Source organism: Colossoma macropomum, unplaced genomic scaffold (assembly GCF_904425465.1).
Source record: "Colossoma macropomum unplaced genomic scaffold, Colossoma_macropomum, whole genome shotgun sequence".
NCBI lineage: Eukaryota > Metazoa > Chordata > Actinopteri > Characiformes > Serrasalmidae > Colossoma > Colossoma macropomum.
In genome coordinates, this window is record NW_023495385.1 from 85,538 (window position 1) to 112,187 (window position 26,650).

The 26,650-nt window shown below is 40.0% G+C and overlaps 2 protein-coding genes across 3 annotated transcripts in view; one reads left to right on the forward strand and one right to left on the reverse strand.

The window, feature by feature from the left end:
* Nucleotides 1-820: 820 nt before the first annotated feature.
* On the reverse strand, nt 821-7,493 carry inab (internexin neuronal intermediate filament protein, alpha b). Its single transcript, XM_036562367.1, has 3 exons — nt 6,346-7,493; nt 4,399-4,523; nt 821-4,163 (listed from the first exon to the last, which is right to left on the reverse strand). The coding sequence occupies exons 1-3, from the start codon at nt 7,399-7,401 to the stop codon at nt 3,908-3,910; spliced, it is 1,437 nt and encodes a 478-aa protein (XP_036418260.1). The 5' UTR covers nt 7,402-7,493; the 3' UTR covers nt 821-3,907.
* A 1,690-nt stretch (nt 7,494-9,183) lies between these two features.
* The window catches only part of nt5c2b (5'-nucleotidase, cytosolic IIb), a 43,181-nt gene continuing 25,714 nt past the window's right edge, over nt 9,184-26,650 (forward strand). Inside the window, exons 1-3 of one of the 2 annotated variants that reach the window (XM_036562371.1) lie at nt 9,184-9,412; nt 12,205-12,334; nt 20,953-21,026. In XM_036562371.1, coding sequence (XP_036418264.1) covers nt 12,234-12,334; nt 20,953-21,026 — 175 coding nt within the window. In that variant the 5' untranslated portion in view covers nt 9,184-9,412; nt 12,205-12,233. The remainder of the gene's footprint in view (nt 9,413-12,204; nt 12,335-20,952; nt 21,027-26,650) is intronic. The other variant, XM_036562372.1, reaches the window with a different exon arrangement.

Here is a 26,650-nt window from a genome sequence, read left to right on the forward strand (position 1 = left end):
GGGACATATTTACCTTAAAACAATGGAATCTAGCGACTCACCATACGACCATGAAAGACAGGGATGCAGGCTCACTTCCTGCTCTAAAATGCAGGGGTGTGGCTAAAATAAGGCTCAGAGTATGGACTAAAACTTTTTGTGTTTCAACAGTGACATGAAAACATGGGTCAGCATTTGAATAAAGTTGTTTTTTTTACTTAAAATGTAAAAATCTTTCAAATTTACTTTTAAAGAAATCAATAAAATGAAATTTCAGTTTAGCCACCTCCCAATAGAAAGTACCCAATAAATTATTGCTATCTCTATTAATGCCTTGTGTTTAAATATATCATAACACAATCATTGTAAATATAAAAGATCTGAACACTTTATTGTTTTTTTGTTGTTGTTTTTTTTTTCATGGTGGAACCGCACTTATAGACTTTCTTATTCTTTTACATATCTAGTCTGCAGATATGCCTACTAGACTGGAAACTGCCGGGTGGTTAATCACTGAAAAAGAAAAATAAGTGCATTATAAGCACTCATTATAGGTATAAATTAATATTTTTGCACCATCCAAATTATTATCACAATTCCTCCTATTATGCTAGTATTTCGATGGTTATATGACAAGTAATTCAGTAAAAAAAGAAAGAAAATGGTGAAAAGACGCTATAAATGTAATGATCCCATTGTATCTTGGCCTACATCATAACAAACAGAGCATTGTGCATTACAGTTTATATACATTACATTATGCTGGATGGTGAAAATGAAGGTATAGTTTATGTACCTTTGTAAGTATTCTGAGATTGAAACAGCAACACAAACAACAAGATAGACTTCATAATACCAGTCTTTATTGGTCAACTGTGATACAGCAGAAGGCTAAGATCCAGAATAAAGAGTAGAGTACATAATCTACATTCAATTCTTCAACACTTCATTTCAGCCATTCAGTGTAGCATCTAATCACTAGAGAAAAAACGATGAGAGCACAAACAATTTGCTAACTCACACTCTGCTAGCTGCAGCAAGCTGCTGGTGGTTTAAGGCATTTTGATAACCTAAAGTATTATTATGTTTGATTTCTTTCTGTCTTTTGTGTTTTGTATTTGTTATAGACCGCTTGTTGGTTTTGCCTTGACTTGTATTGACGTCATTAAGTACACATGCAGTGTTATTGTTGCCAGTGAGAGATAGCAGGCTTACTGTGTGTTCTTTTCAACTGAAGTGTGTTTCAGTGCTTTGTAAAATATCCTATTTATCCTTCAGATGGTGACTGACCTCACACCTAAATGTCTAGAGACTTAAAACTGAGAAAAAGTGAAGAATATGACGGACAAACTTTCAGATTTGCCCAAAATTCCCTCACAACTCAGCCTGTGCAAAGCTAATGGGAAATAGCCTAGGTTAGCCTAACGAGAAAAACAAGTTAGCGAATCTAACGCATCTTAAAAAATAAAAAATAACCCCTACACCATCTCGTAGTACAATCCAGCGGAAAGTGCAGTAAGTCAGGCCTACACTGCCATGACAAAATAGCTACAAAAAAACAAAGTGCATCTTTTTTCCACACCTGTATTCTGAGAAGCCCCACCCCCTAAGAGTTTCCCATCACCTGAGAATTGGCTGGTAGTTCTCAAACAGTCTGCTAACTGGTGGTATTACTATGACTTTCTAGGCCAGTGGTCACCAAGCCGACTCCTAGAGATCTTCTTTCTTGCCCAACCTGCATCTAACACACCTCCCTAAACAACTGATCCATCCAATCGATGACTTCTGAAGAAGCTAACTAGCAGGAGCATGTGGTTGGAACTACACTCTGCAGAAAGGTGGATCTCCAGGACCAAGGTTATTGACCACTGCACTAGATAATCCTAGCACAAAAGGCGAGATACTGCCAACCAGTCGTAGCACAGAAGGCAGAACTGGACAGAATACGGGTGGGAAAAAATGATGCAGGCAAGACGGTAGTTGTGGTGTCAAAACTTGGCAGTGTTCAAGTGGAATTAGAGAAAAGCCGCTAGCACTGATTGTAAGATTGCAAGTCCTAACAGGATTTAAAGCATAACTTTGTAGACCCACATCACGCCTAATTATGGACTTTCCTGTTCTTCATGTGTTTTTTAATCCAGTTGGGTCTAAGATTGTGCCTTTAAATGATGTTCCTTTTGAAGTAGGAGGTCAGAAGCATGTGGTCCATTCGGGTGTTTATGATGTCTCGAGATTTCCTCATTGTTAATAAGGCTTAGTGAAGTTATAGGTCTTGGATGATGGATGATGGTAGATTTGTGCATAATGTATAGTTCTTTTGTAAGTCAGTCTACAAATTCATAACATTTAGATCATCTGCTCATGCTTTTGTGCTAATTGCCATTGGGTTTGTTCTCGTTTCGACAAACTTGCTGCTATTATTATAAGAGAACGTAAGCTCAAAGCTGCTACATCAGAGGTCTCTCTCTTTCTCTCTCAGATTCAAACTACACTCGTTACCACATTCTTCTTCCAGCCTACTAGCACATATAAAATCCTAAACAGCACCGTTTCTCTTTAAGATGTTGTCTGAGAGTCAATAGGAATGAGATGGTATTGGGACGTAAGACAAATGTGCCCTGCATCATCATCATCACAAGCAGCATGAGAAAAGGCATCGGCAGTTATTGGGCCACATTCTCACCAACTCGATGTTAACTCTCACTCATTGTGGCTAGAAAGCCTTACGTATTTAAATCAAAGGTGCGCACAGTAGGATCAATACTTTGAGAAAAGGTGAGGACCTACTATTGCCCTTTTCAAGTTCCTACCATTCCTATGGCAATGGAGGACTGCTGGTCAGCTCATATACACCGTCACCATGCAAACAGGGTATAAACATCATGCATCAGCAGCAGCTGCTACGTACGTTCAAATCTTTCACATTTTCCGGGAACTGGGACTCGAAATTGGCACCACGATTAGTGCTGGAGAGGACACTCGCGCTTTAAAAGAGAATCTAGAGCTGCTAGAACTTTTAGAACCACAACACCAGGTTCCTTGGTGTTCTAAAACTGGGTTCCTTCTTGAATTGCAATGCAAAGTTACCATGCACACTCATGTGTCTACAAACATCTAATAATGAGAGAAGACGAGCGCAACCCAACTTCTCGAAGTACAAAATGTATGAGGTGATGAGGGCCTTGGTGCTGTACAGTCAGCTAATAACAGCATTGCCATGGCATAGAGCAATAAGGCTCAGACAAAGACAGTATTGCAGGTCAAGTTCTGTGCTGGTTTTAGCTAGCAAAACCTTGTTTTGTGCAGCATGAATACTAGCTCTCACTTGCTAACTTTGCAGTCTAGTACTATCAGTCTTTTCCTACATTTTTGTCTGCCAAGAGATCGAAAACAGTTACAGTTAGCGAGGACCGACTAAATGCACTGTGCATGTTTACACACACATACACACATATACGCATGCACAGTACACACATCCTTTTTTGGAATGTGATTAGAGGAGCCTGTGGCAGTGCACTTAAGGGTTTCCAAAGATGACATCTAATGCGGAACGCGAACCTGGATAGGCTAACGGTGAGAGTAGCAGAGAGTGGACTGTATGACACCTGAGGTGCGTTCAGTAGTGTGCAGTATATCATAAAGGGACGAACGCCCCGGTACTGAGAGTGCTGTAGTCGATAAGTGGAGAGAGAAAGAGAGAGTTGGTTGATATGCGGATACATTGGGTTCCTCTCTGAGACGTCTCCACTCTTTTAAAAATAAAGGATCCTAATTGGCACCAAAAGGTTCTTTAAGGAACCTACAATGGCTTTTTTTTATGGTATCAACTCTAAAGAACCCTCTTCGACCTTTATTTTTAAGAGTGTAGGAGAGGAAACTAGTGAGGAAAGGGAAGAGGGGACAGAGGGAAGAAGGAGAGGAAGGAGGCTTAGTTCTTCTGGTTGGTTGCATTGACTTCTCCGGAGTCAGGCTTGTCACCCTTCTTGGAGGCGTTGCTGTCAGACTTGCCGCTCTGCTCCTGCTGCTGCTTGTCCTCGTCGTCTTTTGCTTCCTTTTTCACACTCTTGCTAGAGCTGGTGTAGACACGGCTCTGGTAGCTGTAGCCCTGGCTGCTAGAAACAGAGCCCGGAATGGGGTAGGCCATGCCTGTGCCAATGCGGGTCTCCTCCCCTTCCAGGAGTTTCCTGAGAGAGGGAGGGAAGGTGGGAAGGTGGAAGAGAACAAAGAAGAGAAAAGACAAAAACATGAGAGGAATAAAAGACAGAGTGGAAATGAAAGCATTAATTACAAAGGAACAGTGAAAGGTTACTCATAAAATTGCCTTTAGATTTACATTCCTGGGTGCTTAAAGGTTAACATACATATTATAAATTACATATTAAGCCCCACTTTCCAATTCTAAAAAGATTCCTTTGTTACCTGTAAGCAGCAATCTCAATGTCCAGAGCCATCTTGACATTCAGCAGGTCCTGGTATTCCCTCAGGTGACGAGCCATCTCGCTCTTAGTGGTCCTGAGCTCATTCTCCAGCTCGCCGATCGTCTCCTGGTCAAAGACGTCAGAATTGCTTTGTGAATCAAAAGGGATTTTCCACTCGACTGGCTTTTGAAATTAAAGCAATTTTCCGAATATTAGAATGTAGATGACACTTTATTCACAGTTGTCCTCCAAAAATTGAAATCTCTATAGACTCGGTGACTCAGGACACGGTCAGTAATTCCATGAAATGAAGTAAAGCTGAGGTGAAATCCTTTGATAGGTTGGAGAGAGATTTTTTAATATGGGTGAAGCCCCCGCCACTGGCTACTCGTTTGTTTTTGGAACTTCAAAAACACGTTTTTCGTCTTCTACGTTGAAATATCTACCACCTAAAACCTAAATAGCTATGTGTTATACATATTATAAATTAGATATTATTATGTATTAGTGCCTGTGGAAAATTAGAAAACTAACATAAATCTAAACCTCTTTCACTTAAAATGTGAAGCCTATATACATAAAACTGGTCACACAGTGCCCACAGGCTTAAATGGTTTCAGCACCATGGACAGAGATAGAGGGGTGTTGGCATTGTGTTAATGGTGAAGATCACACCCAGGCAGAGATAAGTCTCTCTCTCTCTCTCTCTCTCTCTCTCTCTCTCTCTCTCTGCCTATTTGAATATTGATTTTTTAAAGCCTTGAGGAGGGGACCACACACAGAAAGGGTTTACTTTAGCCTATTGACAAGAATTGTTTCCAAAAACTTACTACAAACGTAGCTTTTGTTTTCTGTTGCTCTCAAAGCGTGTGGGCAGAGCGGCATTGTGTTATGGTGAAGGTCACGCCCATGTTGTGATCTCTAGTCTCTGTAGTCCACTGCTTAAAGGTTGCCTCCAAAACCACATACTAAAATACTAAATAATACATCAAAAAATAGCAAAACACCAGCAAAAGTGCTTTTATTAGTACTGAATGTATAAAATAGCATTATCTGGATGCAGCTACTGTCTATTAGAGTTTTGATTTCATACAGACTTGGAGAGGAGGCTCAACATAAAAAGGATTATAGTTTAGCCTGTAGAAAAAGCGTAATTTTTGGAGAGAAAGAGATGTTTTGCATTTAATAGGGAGAATCACATCCATCTGTATTTAGCCTTTATTCAAAATCTATTTCAGGGGAGGGGCAAAGACAAAATGCATATGCATATGGAAAAGCGTGTGGAGAAAACTGACTAAAATTCTCTCCAAGTTTTATCTATTTATTTATTTCCCCCCAAAGCACATGAGAGAAGGGTGGTGCGGTCCCTGTCACCCAGGTGGTCTTTACCTTGGTTCAAAATGTTTTTGAATAGCGAATTTTAATGGATATCTCTAAAGGCACAGTGACTCGGGATGCTGTCAGTAAAGTACATGAAGTGAAGTGAAATGAAATGAAGACCTTCGACAGGTTAGAGGGGTTTGCTGTTTGCATGGGTGGGGCACTGCAAGCCTATCATTGGCAAAGCAGTTATTTTTGGAAGCTTAAAAAATACGTTCTGCCTTGAAACATCAAAACTACCAAATTCAAAGTACTATAATGTATCGATTCCTATAAAGATTGAGGGAGAGATAATAATATACAACTATTTAAATAGTATTAGTTTACTTTTGTTCTCATCCTCCTCTCAACACACCCAAATCACGAGACCAGCTCTACATTAGAGCTTTGGAGTCCAGCACAGTTTGGCGATCGCCCTGCTGTAAAACACCCACTAAACCGAGAAGTTAACTGATCAGATGAATCAGGTGCGCTTAAGCAGAGAGACCACCAGACCATGGTGGTCCTGATGCCCCCTGTCGCCTGAAGCGCGCTAAAAAAATCCCAGCCATCTCGAACGGCGACTCACCTGGAAGCCGGCCACCTCCAGGTTGTGCCTGTCCTCCATCTCGCGGATCTGCCTCTCCAGGCTCTCGTTGGTGCCCCTCAGGCTCTCGATCTCGATGGTCCTGGACTGCAGCTGCCTCCTGAACTCGTTGACCTCCTCGCGGCTGGCGCGGATGGCCTCGTTGCTGCGGCTGGCCTGCTCGCTCAGGTCGGCGAACTTGGACCTGTACCACTCCTCGGCGGACTGCAGGTTCTTGGAGGCCAGCGACTCGTACTGGCCGCGGATCTCCTTGAGGGCCGAGGTGAGGTCGGGCTTGGCCACCTCCATTTCCACGGACACCTGGGACGCCTGGATGGCGTTCATCAGCTCGGCCACCTCCTCGTCGTGCGCCCTCCTCAGGAAGGCGATCTCGTCCAGCAGCGACTCGACCTTCTTCTCCAGGTCGAGGCGCGCCAGCGACGCGTCGTCCACGTCCTTCCTGAAGGCTTTGAGCGTGCGCTCGGCCTCGTCCCGAGCTCGGACCTCGTCCTCGTAGCGCTCGCGCAGCTTCTGCAGCTCCTCCTCCACGTTGTCGCGCTCGAACATCATCTGGTTCTTCTCGCCGTGCGCCTCCTCGAGCTGGGAGCGCAGCTCGCGGATCTCCTGCTGGTAGAGCTCGGCCAGGCGGGACGGCTCGGACTGGCGCTGGCGCAGCGCCACCAGCTCGGTCTCTAGCACCTTGTTTTGCTGCTCCAGGTTGCGCACCTTCTCGATGAACATGGCGAAGCGGTCGTTCAGGCCCTGCATCTGCTCCTTCTCGTTGGTGCGGATGATTTTGAACTCGTTGCTGAGCGCCGAGCTCTGCGTGAAGTCGAACGTCTCCAGCGCCATGGGCGAGGAGGACAGGGCGCTGCGCCCGGCGCCGGTGCGCTTGTAGGAGCCCAGGGATGGAGTGCTGGTGCGGGACAGGGAGAGGGACCTGTACCCGCTCCTGGAGGAGCTCATCCTGGACGGGGAGGACGAGTAGCGGGGAGAGTCCCCGAAAATCTTCCTGTAGGAGGAAGAAGAGGAGGAGTACACGTCGGATCCGTAGCTCATCTTGGCGGTTGGAGAGATGAGGAGCAGGGTTTGGGCTGCGCCCCCTCTTTTTATACACCCAGGACCGTCCCAATCAATAATTCACTCCTACCTTCGCCTCCAAACTGCCCCAGCGCGGAAAGCAGACGAATAAGAATCGAGCCTCGTTGAAACCAAGACAAACGAGACACTTTGTCTCACTTTTCAAAAAGCCATCAAGAACATTTCAAGACAGAACCCCGTTTTTGAAGTTCTAGGATAAAGAGCCACCCCAAAAAGGCGAAGGGGGGGCTCGGATGGAACTGTCCGTTTTGGCGCAGTGCTGATGTCAGCAAGAAAAAAAAAGAAAAACATCTTTGGCATCCGTGGAGAAATCCCACCGCCTCATCTCAGCGTGGGAGAAGACCAGAGAAGTATTCAGATGAAAGGTGGAGCCAACTTTGAATTCTATAAATGAATTTACAAAAGCAGAGCGGTTATAGTACAATATTGCGCATGCGTGATGCGCTCTAGCCTGTATAGAGAGTTGATTTAAGAATAAAAGAGATTTTAAAATGATAATAACGATTTGATGTGATGGTTTTATTCGATATGACATCATTTGCAATGTCTGGTCACCTGACTAATTCTTTCCAGATGCTCTCAGATGGAGACTTTGACTTTTAGCCTCACCGTTTCTGCTCATATTTGACTTTTCTTTCACATTGGTGGACAATTCTGGGTCTTATGCAGCTCGCTGCCTTCTAAATTTAGCCACAACACATTCAGATCTGTGAAGTCAGCGTCTGGACTGGAGAACAGAAGTCTCTGCAGTGCTCTGCTGCCCTCTATTGGACGCTCACAGCATCTCAGTGCATTTAGTGTGGGGGGACACTGACGCTGACCCCCTGCTCACTGATCCGTATGCCTCATATTGTCTTGCTGATTTGAAATGAAAGGATTTTTGTTTTGAATGCGTGCGTATACGAAATGTGCTCCAATGTGTTTCTAAATTCCTATAGGCTAAATCTGAGAGCTAAAACTGACTTGCCTGATTTAAAGGAGAATTCCACCGAATTTCCAAAATGTTCTTAAGTAATACAGAGTGGTTATATGAGAAATGGTGGTGGTGGGAACCAGGGGTCGCAATGTCTACAACACAGATCAGGCAGTGTATACAAAGAGATTTTGTGTAATAGTTTTCTGTGAGGGAGCTTTAGAAGCATTAAACTCTTCGGACGTCTGGTTCCTATCACCGCCACTGTGAACAATTCTGACTCAGTGGGTTTCTCTTGAACGGAGCATTTTACACCAAACCACTCCGTGTTCACATCTTTACCACTGCAAAAATTTTGAATAAAAAAAATGGAAGAATTCCCCTTTTGAATAACGTATATCATTTATTGTGCTTACAGAACAGACGCGAAATGCACATATTTTACAGGTGAACCTCCATCCAATAAAAAGCAACCACTGGCTCTATTTTCCTTTTTTCTTTTCTTTCTTTTTCTTTCAGTTCTAGTCAATGGATGATGGCACAAAATTAGTCTTGCAGTCATGAGACACAGCATTTCTTTTATTACATAAAAAATCACGATATTACAGTTAAAAATTGTTCACTTTAAACTTTTTTGGACTGCTTATTTACACTCAACGAGGAGTTTGTGATGGAGACGGTCTGCCCCGCCCCTTCGCCCAACCCCGCCCACCGAACTGGTGATGAATGACAGTTCGCCACGCCCCGTCACTCAGACCCCGCCCGTCGCGTTTGTGACGAGTGACAGTTCGGCCCGCCCTCTCGCGAAGCCCCGCCCATCTCCGCCGCGTATCGACTGTTATCTGCTCTATCAGTGTTATGAACGAGGCGGAGAGACGGGTTTTCATTCACTGTAAAGCGGAGACGAGCGGCTGCCAACACCGACTTACTGCCAACACCGACTCAGTGCGTTCGTTATTTTCTTAAGAGACGTGTTGTTCCTATTCTGGTCTTGTTTAAAAGCGCATGCTCAGATTTCCAGCCTGTGCAGTTGTTGCTTTTGCTCCAGAGAGAAAGGTGAGTGAGCGAAAATCCAGCCAGAGCACAGTTATTTCAGCGTTTTCTCTTTTTCTCGGAATAGCTGCATATATTACTGGGGTTCGTTTTCAGCCTAAGCAGACTGTCGACCTCCTTTGCATGCATGTGGGCTTCCCTGCGGCAGCTAAATTAACACAAAGGGTCGGCGATGTTTGACGTTGCCCTGCACAAAGACGAGGAGGGCTTGCAGTTGTTTATCTATTCGCCAGGCTAACTAGTTAGCCAGCTAGCCTAGTAGTCAGTCAGGTTAACCTTAACGGCAGCGGCTGGTTAGTTCCCTGCAGTGCTAGCCTGCTAACCTTGTTATTGTTTCTCACCTTTCCCGTTTTACTGTTAAATGCTTAGCTAGGTTAACTTAGCTGTTTGTTCATAAACTAAAGAACATAAACAAATCTGCTGGTTTACCAAGTCGGTCAGTCATCTTCACTGCACTAGCTGTACTAAGTTACTGGGCTAATCAGCTAAGATGGCTAGCTTAGCAACAGAACTTGACAGCTCGCTAGATGTTAAGATAAAGTCATTAGTATGATATCATAACTTTACTTATTAGCTAAATTGATCCCCTAATCTCTGAAATAGTAAAGCTTTTTTTTTTTCCCCTAAAACTGTTAACTATGTACCAGGTTCAAGTTTGAAGCCCCCTGCTCACATCACGTTTTGATTTTAGTGCACAGTTTTTATTTGCTAAGTTTGGCATGTTGGAAGATGGAAAATGGTAATATATAAAATGTGCTAGAACTTTTGCATGGCCATATTTTATGCTTTACTTTGTTCCCAGTATGGAAAAAATTCAGCAAATAAACAGTAATTGTGGCTTGAAATGTGCAAAAGTTTCTCTGTATAGGATGTGTACGTATACATATATGTACATGTCTATACATGGAAAACTTATCCTTATTTTGTAGCCAGAATGTACCAGAACTTTGCCAGAAGGCATTCGTCTTTGGCCCACTATTTTTCTGTCTGCTTGCGGCAAAGTTGTCAGGCTGTTAAGATGCAGTGGAGATTTAGCCTAGTTTTTGAGGAGGGGGGTCTGTTTTCTTCCAGAGCATTTCTTTTTCACATGAAGGATTGGTCTGAAACCTGAAAGAGAAACAAAAAACAGCGTCCACCCCTCTTGAGAAACAACAGTCCACTGTGGAGGTTTATTCTCAGATCAGTGAAATGATGTCATCGCTGTGTGGAGTCCATTTCAAACAGCCTTGTTTCAGAGTTTCCTCAGTGTTCAGGCGAGGAAGTGCAAGGCTGTTGGGAGACGCTCTGTCCTTTACCCCTCAGGCCTCCAGCTTGTTTGCACAAGTCAGCTGTCATGAGTTATAGGGTCCTAGAAATGCTGACTCTAGCAGTCGCAGTGCCAACCATTCGTCTTGCTTCAGTAGTTTGGGAAGGAAATTACATGTCCTGTAAGATGTGGGTTAGTTTATCTCAATCTATAAAGGAGGCAAGAACATCTCATTTGGTGGCATCTAATGCTGGGTGATATATAGTCTGTATCGGTATACTGGTATTGGTGCCAAACAACAATATTGATTTTTAGTTTTAGCAGTATTGATAGATGATGAAAAGTTAACTGCAGCGCTTGTCATTTGCTGAGTGCTTCAGGCTGTTTTGAAAGAAGAGTCCGAGATAGATTAAAAATTTCTGAAATTCTGATTGGTGCCTGGTTAATGTTTACAATACTAGGGGTGGGCGGTATTGAAACAATACAATATTATGACATTTTCACATTTCACAATACATGATTTAGATTTTAGTGGTTTGAAAATTTGGAAGTACCACATTTAAAAACAGTATCTAAAGTTATAAGTGCAATAAAGTACATCTCACATATTGCACTGCGCAAAATCCAGTTAAATCGGACTAATTATGCTCTTCATACTGATGATATCCACTCTATGCTCAGAAAAACACATTGCGGAATATCATGATGTAATTTATCACAATACGATACAATATGAACATATTGCTCACCCACATAAAATGCTGTGTTAGATTGTATTGGTGTGAATTTAAGAGAAGCAGAACAAAACAAAAGAAGCCCCATCATAAAAAGCTATATCAGGTTGTTAAGACATTGTTTTAGAATGGGTTCAGTAACCTTATTCATGACAACCTAAATATCATCTGTTACTGTGATCTAGAAAAAAAGATCATGATATTGAATTGTCCACTAAGATGATGACAGATGATTCTGAGTTTGGTTGGTTGCCTGTCTTACTCTGCTAATTCAGTCCTAACTATACACTGAGGCATTTCCATCTCAGGGTTACTGAACTGGCCAAATTAAATTGGAAACTCACTTGTGATACTGGACATGATCTAAATGTGATTTCACTTGAAAAGCCTTGATGGCAGACTTGATCACCACTACTCAGTTTTGCTTTGTGTCTGTTTGACAAGGCCAGGCTTGTTTAACACTTCAAGGCTCCACACTTTCCATTCCAATTATTTAGATAAAGACATCAGTCAGTGTCTATTCATTCCTCATTGGGCAGTAATTTAATCTAGTTCAAAGATGGCCCACAGCTGAGAGGCGAGATTAATGGTTGATCTTCTGAAGTCTGTGACTTCAAAGTGATTTTATTGAGTTTGCGCTTATGTTAATGGGCTTGTGATTCAGTTCCCCTCTCAGAATTAATAAGGAAAGGAGGAAGAGATCCTCCTTCATAGTCATTCTCCCCTTCAAGAGCTGAATATGAAACTGAAGCTAAACTAGAAGTCACTGAAGCTTGGTTTCCATAATATCAATCTTGTTTTTTTTACCCCGTCAGGTTGAATTTTTAGGTTGAGGGATTTAAAGATGACTACATCATGGAGCGACCGACTTCAGGATTATGCAGACCTCCCAGCAAACATGGACGGGTTGGCTATGAAGAAATACAGACGCGAGGCATATCATAGGTATGAAAGGGTTGAAAAAGTAACTTTTTATGAAGCCTTTCAAGAACGGAATCAGTTATATTCTTAAAAATGAAGTTTCTAGATACATCACAGTACCATTTATTTCCTTTCTAGTACTGAAGCCTTCAGTATTGGTCAGTACTGATATGTGGTATTAAATTGGTGGCATTTCTACAAGGTTTCTAATTGGCCTGTCACAGTTATTACATAGTTACCTGGTTGGCGTTATTTAAGCTGACTACAATTATTTAAGCTGACCGAAATTATTTTCCACAGTTGCCAGCTTTCACAATCATATGTGTACATTGCAACAAATAGAACATGAATTGGGTTTGTTTTTTATCCATTGCGTTGATGAAAATGCAAGTACTATCATGTGAAGAAGTAAGTACACCCCGTGAAAAGTTTAGACTTCTTCAACATATTTGGAGATACAGATATCAACATCATTTTAACAGTGTTGATAGATAAAGGTGATATAATTTATATAAGTGACACATAGAATTAACATTTTACTCATCCTTTATATATTTTTGAAATAAACAGTAATGCAATTTTCCTGTGTGGAAAAGGTAAGTACACACTTATGGATATCACTACTTCAAAAATGTCAAACTGACATCAGATGCTAATGATCAGAAATCTGTTAGAGAATATCTATTTAAACCTCAGATGTCTGGTCTGGTTTGCTCTTTCTTATTTGAGTGTGTGTATCATCAAGCCTAGCTCAAAAGAGCTTTCTGAGGCCTTCAATAATGCTAGATAGAGCCAATAGCAATTGACTAGTGCTTAGAACCTTTAAAGGACAGTAGTGAGCTTCTGTTTCTGTATCAACAGATAACTAATCAGCCCATTTGGCCACATTAGACTTGTAAGTAAGTTACATACAATGAACAAAAAAAAAGATTAATCACAATTATCGTTAATCACAATTATATAGGTGGCGATCAGCTGTCAGCTTTAATTGCATTACTGTGACAGGCCATAGTTTCTTAATGGTTCTTTAATTGGTATATGGAACTTCTTTGGTATTGGTATTCATTGGTATGTGGTGGTTCTTTAAACTTTAAAAACAATTTCACATTAACACAACTCATTTGTACCAATGATTCTTTTGAAACTCATCCATGAAAAAGATATTTAAGGAAGCAGAAGTTGTTCCTTCTGCAATGGCATTACTCCAAAGAACCTTTTATTTCACTAAATTGGGAAGTGAATGGGTGCTGCACTGGAGAAGAGATACTACTACAGGGTGTTATTATATGGGCAACACTAGGTAAACATTTTGTTCTTTGCCCCTTGTAGCCAACAGCCTTGGAGATCTTACCTGGGTAGCAATAATAATTAAGGTCAAAATCCAAGTGTCTATTAATGGAGGATTAGCTTTGTGTATAACGTCTAATCTTTTCTAATCTTTGGTGTGATGCTGTATTTCAACAGAAAACAGTGTGGAAAGCTCTAAAAATCCCATGGTGTTGAACTTGGCAGCAATAATAGTTCACCTGTTAAAAAATGACATCGTAGCTGCTATTCAAGTCACACAAGTATAATTTGGATGCATTTCAATAGAGCGTTGTTTAGAACAAGTTGGGCATTGCCCCACCTTGTACTACCATCTGTGTCACACCCAAGAAAGTGCAGGTTTATCAGATTTCTCTGAGATGAAGCAGTAAACCTGCCCCTGTAATGCCAACTACTGTGCCAACATTTATGTGCTGCAGTATATGTAAATAGCATTCTCTGATGTATTGAAAGTTTAAAGCATTTTTGGTGCTGCAATGTGGTAAACTAACCAGCACTATACTGCTTCAGTTCCTAAAGGGACTTTCTGACTAAAATAAAAACTGTAACTGTCACTGGCTGCGTTGTAAAAATGCCTACTCGCCATTTACAGCGATGCTACAGTAGTCAGTACAGTGAAATTTCAGGTTCAAAGACTAGAAAACCCACTTTGGCTGATATATCTTGGAGGTAGAAGTAAATTTCGAAAGTCTTTGGATTGGATACTTGGGAGGATTTTTTTTTCTTCACTAGCTGAATGACTTTTTTTCTGTACCTAAGAAGGAAGTTTGACAACTAACTGAAGTTAATGCTATATCACTAAAGCTAACTAGCAACACAAACATTCTTATTAGGTTCTAGATCAGCGGCTAGGACTCATGGTTTGTTGTAGAAATTCAGGAACTCCAAATGACATGTATTTGTGTAATGCATGCTCAGTATTGTAGTGAGAGAACACTGATGGATGAAAACGTGGAAATTATTAAATAAAAATGTGAAACATTTTAAAATATTGAGTCTGAGGGATGTAGTGCTGCTATACAGATTTAAATGCTAGTGTTAGCCTGTAATTCCCTTTTACTTTGAATAGAATAACACTTCACTCAAAAATAAACCAAATGGTGTTGGCTTGGACGTACAGTACTAAGAAAAAACATTTAATGGTTATAGTTGCATTACAGTAAGTGGAGGTTCTTTAACCTTTAACAAGGTTCTTCACAGGTACATCTCGCTTATAAAAATAGTTTCTGAAAGAAGCGTTTATTGAAAGGTTCTTTTGGGAACTGAAAGCAGTTCTTCTATGGCATTTTCCCAAATAAATTGTCTTACATGCTGGAGTTAAGGTATAACTGCTAATTCACCAGCCATTAACCCTGAAGATTGGCGTGCAGATTGCTGGTCACCAAAGCAATGCTGAAAACATTCTCGCCCAGCTAGTAGCTAACGAAACGGCAAAGAGAAAGATTTAAGATGAACATGGATAACTTGGAGACGAATTGACTTATTTGCATTTGCAACTTCTCCAGCTGGTTTCCTGATATGTTTGATCTGCAGTGAAAAACTGTCGAACACTCATTTCCCAGCTCTAATTTTCCTGTTCCAAATGGTGCAGCAGTTACATTCTGGTGCCTCAGGTACCATTTAAGGTGGAACGGGAAAATTCGAACAAGAAGCTGGCGATTGAGAAGCGACTTCAACCAGTCTTTCTTCTCTCAGCCTGAGCAGGGAGAAGAAAGACTGACACAGTTAACAGTATGAAGGTCATCTGGTGTGTATATCCCTGTAGAGGACCACTTCAGATTCTACAGTGATCGTCCAGCAGCAGGCCAGAGTTGTTTCTGTGTGAGTGAATGGAGAGAATTTATGTGCTTAGACCAGAGCTGCTGATGTGTGATTCATAGTGGTCTCAGTTTTCATGGAACGAGGTTTAGATTTATTAGATATGAGTTATAATAAGCATGATTTAACTATGTTTGTGTTCCAGACTTGTTAATGAAGATGTGGTCTGTTGATCTGTCAGCTGCTTTTATAGCAGCAAGACAACTTTGTCAGTTGTCCAATGTTAGGGATAGTGTGTCGCTGTCTCAAATAGAACTTACAGTTTCTTATTGACAGAAGGTCTCAGAGCGCAGTGTTAAATGGAAACCACTTTTTGTGCTTTGTGTCTCTTTAGATTAAAGGGGCCATATGGTATATTTTTTATGTATCTTTTTCCCCTGAGGTCCATTTATGATATTTGTGTAGGGTTATGAACCAAATTGGTCGTAATTTTTTACATGACCATTTTCCAACCTGTCTTTAACCTCAGACTCTTTAGTTACTGACTAACATTGTGCCTCATTCAAAAAAGCAGTTCAGGCTGAAACACTCCTTATAGCTTCAACAGGAATTGTTGGGGCTAAACTGCTTGCAGGCTGAATAGGTTGTTATATTAGTAAACGTGTTGCTTTTCATGACATAAAAACAATGAATTCAAAACATGCTGTTTTTGCAGCTTAGTTTCCTTATGTGGAGCGCATGCACTGGCAAGCTGTTTTGTTTCTTAAAAGTGCCTTGGAAATGAGGCTTAAATGCGATTCATTTCAAGATAACTGCATTTTTACATCAGTTTTGATTTCCTTTCCAGTAACACACGCTCAGTCTCTTTGCTTTCGACATGCTGAGTCATAAATGTAAGCTATCCGCTTCATGGCTGTAAAAATGTGGGAGTGCTGTTTTACCAGCACATTGACTTGTAAATTGACATTTCAAAGCTAAAATAGACACTAAAGATGTCTAATTATAGGACAAACCCTCCAGCCACGCTGGCTAAATAGTAGAGTGGAAAGTCCTGGCAGAACACGTGACTTGTGCGCAGTTAAACCCTGGGGACTCATGTAAATTTTTAACACTTCTGAAGAGGAGTAGAGGGAAAAATCTAAAAAAAAAAAAATGGTGCCATTGGAGGTGTCACTCGAGTGTCCATGACATTCATTGAACAGAACAAGGTCTCTGTTTGACTTTGAAAGATTTTTGGATTTCAAGGTTTGTCAGTATTTGAATGTATTGGTGGGCAATATGCAAAAATACAATATCACAGCAATAAGAAGACATTGTCATAATACTCTATGATTAGCATTTTCAGGATTTCTGTGTCAGAAATGCACTAAACATTTTCAAAAGCAAAGTACATATCCTGATATTTCTTTTCTGGTTGTTGTTTGATCAGTTGAAACAGACACAATTAATCAGCCAATGAATTGCACTGCCCACTAGAGTTTGTGGCAGGAATAATAGAAACATGTTGATTGTATGTACATTGAATTTATAATGAGCAAGCATGTGTCAGTACCAAAAACCAGTCAAGTGTTGTTTTGAAAAAGTAAATATTTGTTCAGACTTTACATTGAGAACCTTGTCATTGTGGTGACCATAGTGGTCCTCCCTGCTAAGCTGGTTCACCCTGACGTCACCCAAGTTATTTCTTTAGATACTGTCCAGTAATGCAATAAAAGCCTCTAGCCAGCTTAACACCTTACTTTACTTAAGACCTTATTTAATAGAGTGATATTAGCAAACTTTAGCCACTGAAACAGCATTGTTTACGCAAGCCGGACCAGCTCAGCAGAGGGAACCACCACACTGCCACGTTAGCTATTACGGTTATAACGGTTAACAGATTGCAACAAAATCTGATTTGTCTCATTAGTTATGTGTCCAACAAAACAGGTTTGTTAAATGAGAAAATATAAACAAATCTCTAAGGCAGGTAGCCGCTCGGGCCACACGCTCTTTATAGTGGCTGAAATTGAATGAATGAATAGTTGTGGTCAGGCCACGGGGCAATAGACAGTGTGTACCACAGGCATATCTCAAAAATGTTATCAAAAACTGTGAGTACAAATATTTTATAAATTCACTACACATTCATCCAGTGAAACCACAGTATGCTCAGAAAGGCTTACTATCATATTATCATGCCGTCCAGCCTGTTCAAATGGCTTGACTCACACGGTTAATTGTAACAGTTAATTACAGCATGTAATGTAGGTTCATAGCCATTAGTCTTGCTAAACGCTAAATGACAGCCTCCTTTTTCCATGTGATAATGACAGTGTGCTAAAACGTGAGCGTAGTGCAGGGAGGCCTCTTGCCATACTGTCCATTTGATTTGAGGTCCAAAGGTGACCCTGTTATCTGGTATGTGTTACGCTACACCCTGCCCTTAAGTCAACCCTGTGGAACGTAATGGTGCAATACAGTAACAGATCAAATTCATCAACCTTTCAAGCTTAACCGAGTGTGAGGGCTTAAAGTACATAGATAGTACTAGACCCACATCTCAGTAATCACTTGATAATTACAGGCGATGCCCTTGTACAATAAAAGTGGTCAGTTCTGAGATTTAGGATCTAAAATGTCAAAGATTTATTCCTCTGTAAGCACTTGTTGATGCATTTGTTTATCAGCCAGACACTGCCTGTGGGGCTCTCTGTTGTCTGAGTCACTATACAGCCCAGTTCTTCCAGCCCTGTTTGATTGTTCTAGATGTCTTTGAGGGGAAGCAAACAACCCCCAACTCAACAACAGACCCCACAACAGAGAATGTCACAGAACCGCCACAATCATTTTTGCAACAAGTGAGAAACTGAATGGCAAGGAAGCAAAGAGAGTGGGGCATTGTTGTCAGGCCATAGGGGTAACGGTGTGGACAGGTAGTTTGGATTTACAGTCTTGCTGTAGAAGTGGCATCCGCAACCAGAATGCGTCGTACGTGTCCTACCTGCCAGAGTGAACCATGGGAGATGGTCCAACACTGTGCCGCTACGAGGTAGGGTTGAATCGAAATAGCTTAGCAGTCACAAAAGAACTGGTTTGGGTGCTGTTTGCTTGTGGCTAGTGAAAGCAAATTGTACTTTTCTGTTCATGTTATTGTTGCTATTCATTTAATGGTTGATCTGTTATATGAATTTGTTTTTTGTGTCTAACAGTAGTCGCCAGTTTTGTGGAACACCTTCTGACACCACTGTGGCTTATTTGCAATTCAAAATTTATAGTTTGTTTAATAGTAGGTTAGGTTCAGATTAATTTTTCCAGTGGGGATAGCACAAACTACTCCCACTAAAGACTAAATTCAGTGTACTGTTTCCTATAATTATAGCTGTGCAGTTAAAGGTTGAACTGTTTTTGTTGGTCAGGTTTGGGTGCTGTTTTTGTGGTAATGGTAACTAGCCAGTGCATTTGTGGGCTGTGAAAGCAAACTGTACTTCTGTTTTCCTGTTATTGTTGCTGTTCATTTAATGGTTGACCTGTTTTATGAACTAGTAGTAACTGTTTTTACTGGTAGTCGCCAGTAGTTGTATGTAATGTCTTCTGATACCATTAAGGCCGCAGTCACAGCATAAAACTGGTAAGCCAGATTTTGACTTTTTTCCCAGAGAGGATGGCGCAAGTCCTACTAAAGACCAAATTGAGTGTACATAATTTTTGCTGTTCATTTAACAGTGAATTTAGTTTATGAATAAGTAGTAACTGTTTCTTATGTCTAACAGTAGTTACCAGTTTTACCCTGTGACTTACCCATGTCACTCCTGTGCACATCAAAAAATATCAATTGGTGCATTAGCCAGATTCAGATTTTTTTTGTTTTGTCAGTCAAGGCCTACTAAGGACAATATCCAAATGAAGCGAACTTTTATTTTTCCATAGTTGTTACTGTCCATTTCTGATATTGTTGTAACAGTTTTAAGTGTCTAACAGTAGTCTGACACTTTTATGCAACATGTTCTGATACCACTGTGGCTTGTTTGCAGTTCAAAATATTAAAATTTGTTCAGTAGTAAGTCAGATTCTGATTCATTGTTCCAGTTAGGACTCACAAGTCATACTAAAGACCAAATTAATGCAATTTTTACCATAATTGCTATTCGTTTGGTGAATTTAAATCTAGTAGGTAACTAGTGGCTACATTTTTTTCACAGATAAAAATGTTTGTCAGTTTTACAGAATGTCCTTCACCCCTGCGATTTACTTGCAGATCAGAATGTTAAAATTTGTTCAGTAGTAGGCCAGATTTTGATCAATTGTTTTCAATAGCCCGAGGGCTACCAAAAGACCAGATTCAAACTGAGAGTTCTTTTGTTTTCCCATTGTTATGGGAGTAATATGGTTGGTCTGTATTGTAACCTAATAGTAACATTTTTTTTTATTATTTTATGGAATGTTTTACCATTTATACCATTGAGACTCGTTGCAGATTGCAAGTGCTACTGAAAACAAGATTGAGTTGTACTTTTGGTTCCCCATAATTGTTCCTCTTTATTTAGTGTTAAATTTATTTTTTGAATTAGTAGAAACTGTGTCTTATGTCTAGAAGTTGTTACAAGTTACGAGTCAAGGCTTACTGAGGACAAGATCCAAATGAAGTGTACTTTTATTTTGCCAGAGTTGTTGTTTTCCATTAAATGGTTGATCTATTTTATGAGATCTTAGTACATGTCTGAGTTCATGATCCTATCAGTGAACACCACTGTGAGAAAAACTTTGATGTTTCCACCTCTGTGTTTTACAGAACTCTCAGTGCAGTCTGGTTGGAGCTCTTCTCTACACAAAGAGTCCACCATCAGTTTGATGTTGTGCCAACATGTTTTACTATGAAAAAAAAGTTAAACAGAACTTTAATTAGGTTCTTTAAAGAACCTAATTAAAGTTTCATGGTTAAACAATAAGCGTCCTAATTCTTTTACATTTTCTGGAGGTTCTTTAAACTTTAAAGAGGTTCTTCACATTCATATATCTCATTTGTATCAATCCAGAGAGCCTTTTTTGGTGCCTTTATTTTTAGTAGGCCAGATTCTGATTTATTTTTGTTAGAGGGGATAACATAAGGCCTACTAAAGACCCGATCTATCACAGAGAGCTCAGGATCAAGTGCATGTTCATGACACGGCGCCACAGATCAATCTCAGCATGCAGAACCTGTCACAGTGGGATTTTATTTATTACAAAAGAGTAGCTGCATGGAGAGAATTAATCCGGGAATCTTTTTTTTAGAGGGACAGATGATGGGCTTTATTGAGGATTTAGGTCAGGAGCATCAAAGACATAGGATTGATTGGGAAGTTGTGGGAAAAGGTTTATCTCCCAACATGTGGAGATCTTTTCATCCCTGCAGTGTTTGTGTTAATAAAGAATATTTAATACTGTGTCTCTAGTCTTGGACAATGAAGTAAAAATACACATAGAATCTGTCCGATGGCCTAGATGATGTTATCTTTTAGAAACCTTGTCGTATATGAAATATTACCACTGTATTTTTCTGTAAATAGATAAGCCCTGATTTTCTGCTTCCTTTTCAGAGTGTTTGTGAACAGAAGTTTGGCTATGGAGAAGATCAAATGCTTTGGTTTTGACATGGATTACACTTTAGCAGGTAAGGCAGGGAGTTACCTCATTTCTAAAACATTTCATTTCAACTCAATACTTCATTAACTAATTCACCAGCATTTATGCGCCAGCACTTTGTGCACACACTCAGCAGCTTTGAGTATTAGTTTCACAGATGTGTAATCAGTGCCATTTGTGTCATGTTGAACTGTGATCAGACCACAGAGCATTGCTGCTCTGAAATTTCTGAATGTCCCTGAGATAAGACAACATCCTATGGCTCAAAAGCAGGCAGCAACACAGATACTCAGAATCTGAGGGTAAACATACAGTAGAGTTCCAGGGTATTTTTAGAGGTTCCTCATTGGCTTCTGGAATTTGGAAAATGTCAGCTAGTGCACTTTTCTTTAACCCTTCAACTTCACAACTTCAGTCTAAATAGGGGTTATTAAAGGTTCTTTAATGAAAGAAATGAGATGTATGTATATGTCTGTATAAAATGCGTGTGTGTGTGTTTGTGTGTGTGTGTGTGTGTGTGTATGTATGAAGTGGTTCTATGCAGTTAAGAAAATAATTATTCTTTGATGTGTGCCATTCTGATTATGCTTGATACGTGACAAATGACTGACGCCAATTTTTTGGCCTTTTAAACTTTAAACATACATAGTAGTCCAGGCTGAAGCCCAGCTGCTTGCACACTGTGTGTGGCAATGATAGAACCCACGATTGTAACCCTCTCATACAAAAACAGCCTTTAAATAGCTTTTTAAGGCAGTACATTCAGCACCTTTAGCACCATCAGCAGACTACACTGGACAGTGCTTGCAGGAGATCTATGAATAAATTAACACCAGCCCTTATTAATATTATTATTATTGTTTTTTGTTGTTGCTGTTGTTGTTGTTATTGTTGTTGTTGTTGTTGTTGTTGTTGTCTCCATAATTGAGAACCTGTTATGTATAATTCTTCAAAGAATTTTTTATAAATGCTTCCATTATAGCACCAGAAAGGGTTATTGTTAGTCATGTAACCTTTTCTTTTTTGGGGATGCGTAATAGTTTGTCCAGATTTAGCTGATTTTTTAAAGCTGATATTACATGCTGTTATCTTCAAACACAAGAATGATAAAAAGGACAAGGCCATCTCCAAAGTCATTGACATCCCTGTTTCAACAGTGGTTAATGTAATTAAGAAGTTTATTGCTCATGGAGCTGTTCCCAAAAAAGTTAGGATGCTGTGCAAAATGTAGATAAAAATAGAAAGCAATGATATGCATGTCATGTAAACACTATATTTAATTGAAAATAGAACAGATACAACATATCAGATGTTGAAACTGACAAGTCTTACTGTTTTTTGAAAGATTTTTTGAATTCGATGCCCACAACATATTCCATAAAAGTTGGGACGGTAGCATGTTTGCCACTTTGTTGCATCACCTCTTTTTTAACAATACTCTGTAAGTGTTAGGGAACTGAGGAGACACTGCTGTAGTTTTGAAACTGAAATGTTTTCTCATTCCTGGTTGATATAGGATTTCAGCTGCTCAACAGTTCGGCGTCTCCTCTGTCATATTTTTCGTTTCATAATGAGCCAAATGTTTTCAATGGTTGACAAGTCTGGACTGCAGACAGGCCAGTTTAGCAACCAGACTCTTTTACTACAGAGCCATGCTGCTGTAATACATGCAAAATGGTTTTTTTTGTTTGTACATTGTCTTGCTGAAATAATCAAGGCCTTCCCTGAAAAATATGTCTTCTGGATGGCAGCATATGTTGCCAAAACCTGTATATGTCATTTAGTATTAATGGTGACTTCACACATGTGCATGTCACTTATGCCATGTGCATTAATGCACTCCCATACCATACAGATGCTGGCATTTGAAATGTGCGCTGATAACAAGCTGAGTGGTCTTTAGCCTGGAGGATGCAGTGTCCATGATTTCCAAAAAGAATTTCAAATTTTGATTCGTCAGACCACAGGACACTTTTCCACTTTGCCTCTGTCCATCTTAAATGAGCTTGAGTCCATAGAAAAGGCAGTGGCGTTTCTGGATCCTGTTTATATCTGGTTTCTTCTTTGAATGGGAGAGTTTTAACCTGAAAGCCTGTCTGGGATGCTCTTTTTATTATACCCAGTCATATTACTGACCTGTTGGTTATTAACCACTGGGTATTTTTTAAGCATCACACAACTTCACAGGTCTTTTATTGCCCCATCTCAATTTTTTTAAAACGTGTTAAAACACTCACATACAGTCATGTTCAGTATACAACAGCTAAGGGTTCAAAAAACAGTCAATTAAAAAAGCGATAAGGGAAAAACATAAAAATAGAAATATGGACGTGACACAATTATTGGCACCCTTTTGATGAATTCCATTCAGATTAGACTAGATTAGACCTACCTGTGGTAAATTAGAAGTTAGAATGAATTAAATGAGGGCTCTCTTGACTTGAATTAACGAATGAATGTTGGTTTCATGCTTAAAAAGGCCACTTTACCTTCCCTGATCCCTTTTCACAAAGGTGAAAACAAGAGAGCTGTCTGAGAGCATCAGAAGTGCTGTTATCTCCAAACACAAGAATGATAAAGAGGACAAGGCCATCTCCAAAGTCATTGACATCCCTGTTTCAACAGTGGTTAATGTAATTAAGAAGTTTATTGCTCATGGAACTGTCAGGAACCTCTTAGGACACAGAGGAAAATCAGTGAGAGAAATCTGCGGGTGCCTTGGTGCGAACTGTGGGAAAAAAACACCATGTGTACCATCCAGAGAGCAGATCTGGAGCAATCTGGAGTGATGTTTCAGTCCACACCATAATACGCCACACACTAAACCAAGACGTACTTAATGGGTGAAAGCCAAGGAAGACTCCACTGCTGAAAGAAAGACTTAAGAAGGCATAACTGATCTTTGCCAAAATGTACCTAAACAAACCACAATCCTTTTGGGCAAATGATTTGTGAACAGACCAAACAAAAATAGAGCTCTTTGGCAATGCAGACCAGCGATTTGTTTATAAGAGACAGAATTATGCTTACAAGCAAAACACCCTACATACAGTCAAACATGGTGGATCCACAATGTTGTGGGGCTGCTTTGCTGCCTCAGGTACTGAAGGCCTCAACCGAATTGGAGAAATAATGAGACTGGAAGATTACTGAGACATTTCAGAGCGAAATGTGGGGCTTAAATCCCAGAGTGCCCATAAGATTTGAAAGCCTAGTTTCAAATTCTAGTGTTTTGAAGGGCCAACTTCATCAGCAAATTAGCCTTATTTATTGCCTCATTTATTTATGTCCTTTGGGTCAACTAGGAACTCGATACCAAGAAGGGTTCGGTTTGTAGGGTGCAACATTTTAGCATGGACCAGATGCATTGGGTTTCTGATGTTCCCTTGCGTTCTGTACCACATCTCAGTGACTTAGCTGCTAGCGGTGGCTAGTCACTAAATCCAGACTGCTCGCTTTAGGAAAGTGGATCAGCTCCTATGACACACCACAACTCATGCCCCTCTGAAGGCGACGGGGCTAGCGCTGTCCACAGGCCGCTTCTATTGCGTGCTCGAGTTAGATTCTGCTGGTGCTCAGCTGTCGACATCCACAGCTTTATTGCTGGCCGTAACCAAGTACTAATGTTTACAAGACTGAGGCATATCAGTTTGTCCTGCACTGTTATCAAGTTCCAACCACAAACCTTGCCAAACTTCTCAAAGATCACTGCCTCTGATGTTCTAAAGTAGCTAAGGGTTTTAGCTGTAGAGCTTATTTACAGGTGTCTATTATAGCCGTAATTCTAATAACCCTGTTACTGCTAACGTTAGAAAAATTTGCCTGGTGATTGAAGCTTTCGCCTTTGAGACACAGGAGACATTCAAGCTCCACTCTTGCTTCAGGTCTGAAAAAATCTTCATGTGTTTCTGTCCATTCGTCCATGGTGAGAAGACAACTCACCACTGTGCCTGAAAGGATGTGTAGCTGTCAAAAGTTTGTTCAATAAAATAGGAAAAAAAAGAAGAAAATGCAGTCAAACAAAGAAACTGCTAGTGTTGTCAGAACAATGAACTGACCACCCCAGAATCCAGAATATATAACCAACTTCTAAGGCTGAACTTTAGAGGTGTGGAAAAATATCTCTGCAAAATTCTTTTAAAAAAACTGAAAACAAGTGTCCTGAAAAGAATGGAAGCTGTAACAAAGGCAAAAAAGTTGACACACTACTATACAAATACTGAAGAAAAAAAAATCGTTTTTGAGCTTTCGATTCTTTGTAATTATTTGTTTGTATATTTTGACGTTTTTTTCCCTGATGGGTCGACTGATTGATTTATTTTCAGGGCCACTACAGATTATTAGTAACCACAGATACCGGTAACCAATATTTGGGACTGATATTTATTTACCATAAATTTGAATTTGTAGTGTGAAAATTTACAAGATTGTAGCTCTTACTCACAACTTACATTAAACAAATATAAGAACATTATAAAAATGAAATGCTTTGACTTTTAGACAGTATAGGCTGCAAAAATACCAATAAACATTTAAAATATTTAAGATAATAAACAGATAAAAAATAACCTAAATAGATCTCGATGATGTTTCATAGTCAAAGACTTTTGGAAGAAAATGGAGCTCAAAAAAGTAGTTCAAAAACTTTTAAATTAAAATGTATGTAAAAATGTTTTTGTGCAGTTTTATATAAAACAGATACGTAGTATGAGTCACTGACAGTGTTGAAAGGGCACACAACTGGAGTGGAGCTTACCTTTTTTTTAGTATATGGGCAAAAGCAAGAAAACCTAGATACAGACTAAAAACTGTATAAAGCCTATATTAACCAAATACTTAGAACTGTAAATGTGTTAAAGTAAAAATATTATAATAAACGTCTGAGCAATCATGCAGTTAAAATTGTCACTACTTTGTAAAAAGCAGCAACAGCGAGGGTGTGTGAATAGTAATGTTTATTTCATTTTGTTGCTCAACTAAAAATGTATTGTATGCAATAACAAGCAGTAGTTGAACGTGTTGAATGTATCAGATGTGTTCTGATTGGCTCTTGAAAATGTGTTGCGTGATTCAATGGAAACGGCCTGTACAGTCTAATCAGAGCGATGGAATCTGTGAAATTAGCAAAACTGCAGTACTTTTAACAAGCAAAAATACAAATAAAATTATTAAATGTAAAAAGAAAAGTTGTGATTTTACAAATAATTTCCTGTTTTCTGGAGACTTGTCTGCATAGTTGGCTCACTGAAGCTCCACTGTAGGCACTCTAAACATGTTCAAACTCCTACAGAAGCAGTGTGAGTCTACACAGCATGCTTGCTCCCTCTCACAGAAACCTCACTCACCAAAATAATGTGTTGTTTTGGGCAGGGCTAGAGCTGCACGCACGAGTCACGTTTGTTTGTCTACAGTGAGTGAAATGATCTGAATTAAGCTTTAGGCTTTTTGCCAACTATGTTGTTCAACCGTGACAAGTTTTTATCTTTTCCTTTTGCTGTGAGAGTGAAGCAGGTGCTTCTTCGTTCTCTCTTGTGTCTCTCACAAAACCGAAAAGCAAGTTTGATTAGATTTACTTGACACGGGGCGGGACACAAACACAAGACTACAGAAGTGCTGGTTGGTTGCGCTCATCCGCAGTCCAGTAACGCTGTA